Raw genomic sequence first — 6667 nt, 5'->3', positions numbered from 1 at the left:
TGTAAGCCTTCATCTTAAGTGAGAATAACAGCACAATTGGAAGAGCGGAGTCAACGTCACTGAACTGTGCATGTAGAAAGTTTTGAAACAGTGTATCTTTGGCTATGTGTCTTTTCAACAAAAAAAAAGGTTAAGAAGTTAGAGGGTTAATATGTTGTGGGGTTGTTAACCAGTGTCACAAAACAACATGTGTACTACTGTTTCATGAGAAACTATTTGTTCTGTAAGCCTTCACCTGAAGTACAATAAAATAAAAAAAAAAAAGAATAGTAAACAAACTATGCCCACAAAGAACACCTAGAATTTTGGAAACCAACATGCAAATCCAAAAACCACCCCAAAGTACATTTACCTGACTCTGTAAAAGTGCATTCTCTTAAAAAATGCTTGGATGAAACAACCATCAGTGATATAAATCTGAAGTCTAAATTGACATGTACTTCAGCTGATTTTCAACAATCAGAAGAAATCTTTTAAGTCTTTACATGATTTTCATTCTTCATTAACAATAAGGCTATAACTGTTCCACTCATTCAATTCTTTGCAAATATTTGAGTGCTTATTCCATGTCAGGCACAGTACCAAGTCCTAGGGTTGGAATTCTAGCAATGTATAAGCCAGACACAGTCCCTGCCTTCATGGCAATCACAGTCTAATGAGTACAAGAAACATTAAATAAATGATGACATAAAAATTTAAGTATAATTGTGGTAAGTGCTATGATGGAAAGTACACCAAACTAAGATACAGTAACCAACTAGCTAAATGATCTTGAACATAAATTTCTTCATCTGTAAAATTAGGGATACTCCTAAATGATCTTTTGTTGTTATTAGGTGTTGTCGAGTCGGTTCCAACTCATAGCAACCCTATGTACAACAGAACGAAATACTGCGGGTCCTGCACCATCCTCACAATTTTTGTTATGCTTGAGCCCACTGTTGCAGCCACTGTGTCAATCCATCTCTTTGAGGGTCCTCCTCTTTTTCGCTGACCCTCTACTTTACCAAGCGTGATGTCCTTCTCCAGGGACTGGTCCTTCCTGATAACATGTCCAAAGTACACGAGACGAAGACTCGCCATCCTTGCTTCTAAGTCGCATTCTGGTTGTACGTCTTCCAACACAGATTTGTTCGTTCTTTTGGCAGTCCATGGTATATTCAATATTCTTTGTCAACACCATAATTCAAAGGTATCAATTCTTCTTCGGTCTTCCTTATTCACTGTCCAGCTTTCACATGTATATGAGGCGACTGAAAATACCGTGGCTTGGGTCAGGTGTACCCTGGTCTCAGAGTGACACTTTTGCTTTTTAAAATGGATGTTAACAGCTGGTTCTTCTTATTTTGAGTTGTGCCACATCAGCAAATGAAGGTCCCAAAAGCTTTACTCCATCCACATCATTAAGGTCTCTGGTGGCTCAGTGGTAAAAAGAGCGGCTGCTAACCAAAAGGTCGGCAGTTCAAATCCACCAGCCACTCCTTGGAAACCCTATGGGGTAGTTCTACTCTGTCCTACAGGGTTGCTATGAGTCAGAATCGACTCGATGGCAATGGGTTCTTTCCCCCTACTTGGAGGAGGCAGCTCTTCCCCAGTCATACTTCGAGTGCCTCCCTACCTGAGGGGCTCATCTTCCAGCCCTATACCAAACAATGTTCCACTGCTATTCATAAGGTTTTCACTAGCCAGGTCCTTCTTCCTAGCCTGTCTTAGTCTGGAAGCTCTGCTGAAACCTGTCCACCATGGGTGACCCTGCTGGTACTTGAAATACCAGTGGCACAGTTTCCAGCCTCACAGTGACACGCAAGCCACCACAGTACAACAAACTGGCAGACACGTGGGGAAATCATCTTTTAAGATCTCTTTAATTAACAAATTTTGTAAATCTAGAAGTATAAAACTTTGCTTCCAGAGTCCTTTGGCAGGATATTTACTTTCAATCTTTGCTTGAACATGTCTATTCATACCTACAAGGATCTACCATGGACTGGATCTTGCATGTTCTACACTTAAATACCATCTTACAAAGATACAGCGCATAGGGAGTTTCTGGTCATGGCACCATGAACTCATCACTGTCCTTATGTTAGGATTTTTGGTGCTTACTATGTGAATGCCTTTGTCAAATGAAGACTGCATACTTATCCTTGAACTTGCTCTTCTTTGGGTACTTTTACTCAACACATGAACATTAGAGTGCAACACTGGAGAAGACAAGTCAAAGGCGAGCAACAGCTTACGGAGTCGATCTTCAGAATGAACCTCCAACTTAACCCAGGTTGCAAGAGCCAGAACACCAGCCTGAAACCTACTTTTGTATGTATAGCCTGGCCTCAAATGTAATTATTTACTCATCAAACTTGAAATAAATTTTAGTTCTTAAGCTATTAAGAAAAAAAAAGCTACAATATGCAATTCTTCATTAAATCCCCACTTATACCCAAAAGGATATAAGGGAGCTAAAATAAAGTTACAGGTAAAATTTCATTTTAATCAGCTCCATAAGACATGTATACTAGTGAGATTTTGTTACAATAAACAGACACTAAGAAATCATATTAACTAGGCAGTGTAGTGATTAAGAGTTTGCCTGCTAACCCAAAGGTCGGCAGTTCGAATCCACTAGGCACTCCTTGGAAACCCTATGGGGCAGTTTTACTCTGTCCTCTAGGGTTGCTATAAGTTGGAATCGACTTGACGGCAACGGGTTTGGTTTTTGGTTTAGGAACTATATCTGAAGTCACATACAGAATCTATCAGCAATGTAATATAATTCACACTTTTACAGGTACCATCTCCCAACACATGAAGATTTTTGACATAAAAATGTAAGATTACATAGAAAGTAAAGTAATGCTTACTGTTACAAATTTTTCAGTCCAAATTCTATATATTAAATATATCCTATGTTCTAAACTAACTATACAGAACAACTTTATAGCTGTGTGAGGGCAGGAAAGTGTGTGCATTAATTATCTATATGTACCAGAATTACTTTGGGGACAGTTTTAAATGCACATCCTCAGCCCCCTCGCCCCAGACCCTACTACAGAATATTGGGAGGTCAGGGCTGGGAATGTGTGCTTTTAATAAGCTTCTCAGGTAATTCCAATACACACCAGTGTTTTAAGAATTTGATCATAGAGCAGAACAAATCATACTGTAAGAAATGCCTTCAGAGTGAAACACGTCAGGATAAGAACTGTAATGAACCTACTTGTGTAGCTTTGTCCCTCATGCAAGGCGCAGCTTGCCCATGACTATCACGAGGCCAGTGCCCTGCAAGGTATGGAGCAGCAAGCGTATCCAGAGAGGAAGTGCGGCGGATAATACTGGAAGGGCTTGAAGAAGGCGGTCGTGTTTTGTCACCTAGATTGAAGACAAAAATATTTATTTAAAAAAAATATTAGGAAGGAAACAAAGCAAAAACTGAGTTTTAAACTATGTAGAAGTTTGAGCTTAAATATACAGAATAAGCAATAGAAAGGAACAAGCTATTGCTATACATAATAACTTGGATAAATCTCCAGGGAGTTATGCTGAGTGAAAACAGCCAATCCCCAAAGGTTACACATGGATGATTTAATTTATATAACATTTTTTAAATAAAAAAAATTTTACATCAATTGGTGTCAACCCACCTGGAGCAAAGGAGAATGAAGAACATCAAAGATACATGGAAAATATTAGCCCAAGAAACAAAAGGGCCACATAAACCAGAGATTCCATCAGCCTGAGACCAGCAGTAGATGGTGCCCAGCTACCAGCAATGATTGCCCTGACAGGGAATACAACAGAGAGTCCCTGATAGAGCAGGAGAAAAGTGGGGTGCAGAACTCAAATTCTATTAAAAAGATCAGACTTAATGGTCTGAAAGAGACTGGAGGGACCCCAGAAGACATGGCCCCTGGACTCTCTGTTAGCCCAGAACTGAAAACATTCCTGAAGCCAACTCTTTAGACATACATTAGACTGGACTATAAGACATAAAATGATACTCGTGAAGAGTGTGCTTCTTAGCTCAAGTAAATACATGAGACTAAATGGGCTGCTCCTGTCCAGAGGTGAGATGAGAAGCCAAAAAGGGACAGGAGCTGGCTGAAAAGACTTGGGAAATCCGGGGTGGAAAGGAGTGTGCTGTCACAGTATAGGGAAAGCAACTAGGGTCACATAACAATGTGTGTATAAATTTTTGTATGAGAAACTAACTTGAACTGTGAACTTTCACTTAAAGCACAATAAAAATAAAATAAAATAAAAAACATTTAGAAATGGAGGAAATGTTAGTGGTTGCCAGGGGTTAGGGACAGAGGAGAGGGGATGAAGGGGAGGAGAGAAGCAGGTATTGTTGTAAAAGGGAAACATGAAGGACCTTTGTGGTACTAAAACTCTTCAGGATCTAGACTGTGGTAGTGTATACTCAGACAGATAGAAGAGATTAAAGTGTACAGAATTTAATACACATACACACAAATGAGTACAAGTAAAACTAAAGAAATTGAATAAGATCAGTGGATTGTATCAATGTCAGTTTTCTAGTTGTGATATTAGACTACAGCTTTGTAAAATGTTCCCACTGAGGGAAATAAAAGATCTATTATTTTTTACAGCTGCATGTGAATCTCCAATTATCTCTATAAAAAATAGAAAGTAAAACAAACATAACTGCTCATGTTTTTTAAATGTTCACCCTGGTTTTAATGGTGTAACATGTAAAATAATTTATAATTAAATCCCCACTTGTACCCAAAAGGATATAAGGCAGCTAAGATAAAGTTACAGGTAAAATATCATTTTAATCAGTTCCATAAGACATGTATACTAGTGAGATTCTGTTACAATAAACAGACACTAGCAAATCATATTAACCAGGTAGTAGGAGCTATATCTGAAGTCACATGTGCAAAAATCTAAAAAAAAAAAAAAAAATCTTTCCCATTTCAAGCTACAGGACATGGATTTAGATGTAAATCAAAAAGAAAAACTAAAAAAATTGAGGTAATGAGAAATTAGAGGTGATGTAGGAGACACAACAAGCATTATGGAGTAAATATAGTCTGTTAAGAAAAGAGGGAAAAAAGCACATTTTGGCTCTTATTTCCATTCTTCTATTTATTATCTCTTATTACCTATTATCTGTTGACTAGCATAAAATCAATGGTTTCAAGTTCATTTATAAATATTTATTAAAGACTAACTGTATGCAAAGCTCTGTAGGAAACAGATGGAGATGTCACCCTCAAACAGCAAATAAGCCATTAGGGGAGATAAGGCAACAGCAGTTCTAATTCAAAGCTGAAAACTGTAAATGCCATTACTGGTTACAGGACAATGACTGACAAAACATTTGTTGAAAAGTAATTCATTATATAGAATTTAGGATAACCAAACTTGAGTTAAGTTCAGTTTCTAATTGCAAATTGTCGACACATGGAATTAGCTTTGTTATAACAAACATTTTTAAAGGACAACTATATTCACTGTTGTCAATGAATAGAAACAAGTTTGCTTGCCAACAATTAATAAATTAACCTACTTATTTGGAAAGAAGTACACATTATACTATCATATTAAAATTTATTCAGCTGGCAATCTACTCCCTAAAAATTTTATGATAGGCTTAAATATTATATATGCTCAAAAAACTCTCCCCTGCTGCAGGGATGACATAAACTACAGATCTTGTCACATCATATAGCTCCCATTTAAGAATTAACAATCAATCTTTATTAACTCCTATAAATAAGGCCAGATCCTTTACTCCTTAGGCTAGCATTTAAGTACCTTTAACAATTAGGTGTGCAAATCCAAATCTGAGAAGCCCTTCCTAAGAAAGCAGCATTTAAATAAAGACCCTAAGGAGGTATATGTGTAAAAGTGGGGAAAAGATCGGATAGATTTGAAAAAGGAAAAACAAAAGAGAACTTCTGTTAATAAACAAATATATTCACTACAATTAAAACTCAACAGATAGGTTAAACAGAAGATTAGGCGCAGCTTAACAGAGTATTAGTGAGCTGGGAGACAAAGAGAAATTACCTAAAAAGTATTACAAAAAGAGACAAAAAATTTGAAAGAGAACTTGGAAGAGAAAACTATTGAGATATTTATTGCAACATATGTGCAATATAAATTCCAGGAGAGAAAAGAGAAAGGCAATATTCAAAGAGATAATGATTGAGAATTTTCCAAAACTGATGAAAGATAGTAATCTTCAGAATGAAGTCTGAAGACCTAGATTCTGTAGTGGAACTGCAGAATCCTAAAGACAATGCAAAAAAATATATAAAATGGCACAAGAGAAAAAGGATCAGCAATTAATTCTCATCAACAGTAACAGAGGGCAAAAAGATAATGCACTAACTTCAAGTGGTAAGAAAATAACTATTAGTTTAGATTCTATACCCAGCTATACTATTATTCAAGAGTTAGGATGAAACAAACTCATTCTCAGACAAATACTGAGAATTACCATGCAAAGAAACGCTACAAAAATTACTTAAAGGAAGGTATCACGGAAAGAAGAAAATCGAAATCTAGGAGAAGGGAGAAGGGTTTAAGAAGCATGGACAAGCAAAGAAAGAAAGAAACGAGTAGATAAATCTAAATAAGCATTTACAGTAAAAATGACAATAATAGTAACAACAACTAATTTAGGAAGTTTTTA

At 36.7% G+C, this 6667-nt stretch overlaps 1 protein-coding gene across 1 annotated transcript in view; it reads right to left on the bottom strand.

Annotated features, from left to right (window-relative positions):
• Window positions 1-6667, bottom strand: part of FAM117B (family with sequence similarity 117 member B) — a 94963-nt gene that overhangs the window by 54317 nt on the left and 33979 nt on the right. The window contains exon 2 of the mRNA XM_004378238.2: window positions 3218-3369. Within this exon, the coding sequence (XP_004378295.1) occupies window positions 3218-3369 (152 nt within the window). The remainder of the gene's footprint in view (window positions 1-3217; window positions 3370-6667) is intronic.

The sequence above is a fragment of the Trichechus manatus genome, unplaced genomic scaffold (genome assembly GCF_000243295.1).
Source record: "Trichechus manatus latirostris isolate Lorelei unplaced genomic scaffold, TriManLat1.0 scaffold00056, whole genome shotgun sequence".
NCBI lineage: Eukaryota > Metazoa > Chordata > Mammalia > Sirenia > Trichechidae > Trichechus > Trichechus manatus.
The sequence above is the reverse complement of the archived record's forward strand: the minus strand, read 5'-3'. Positions and strand labels throughout refer to the sequence as shown.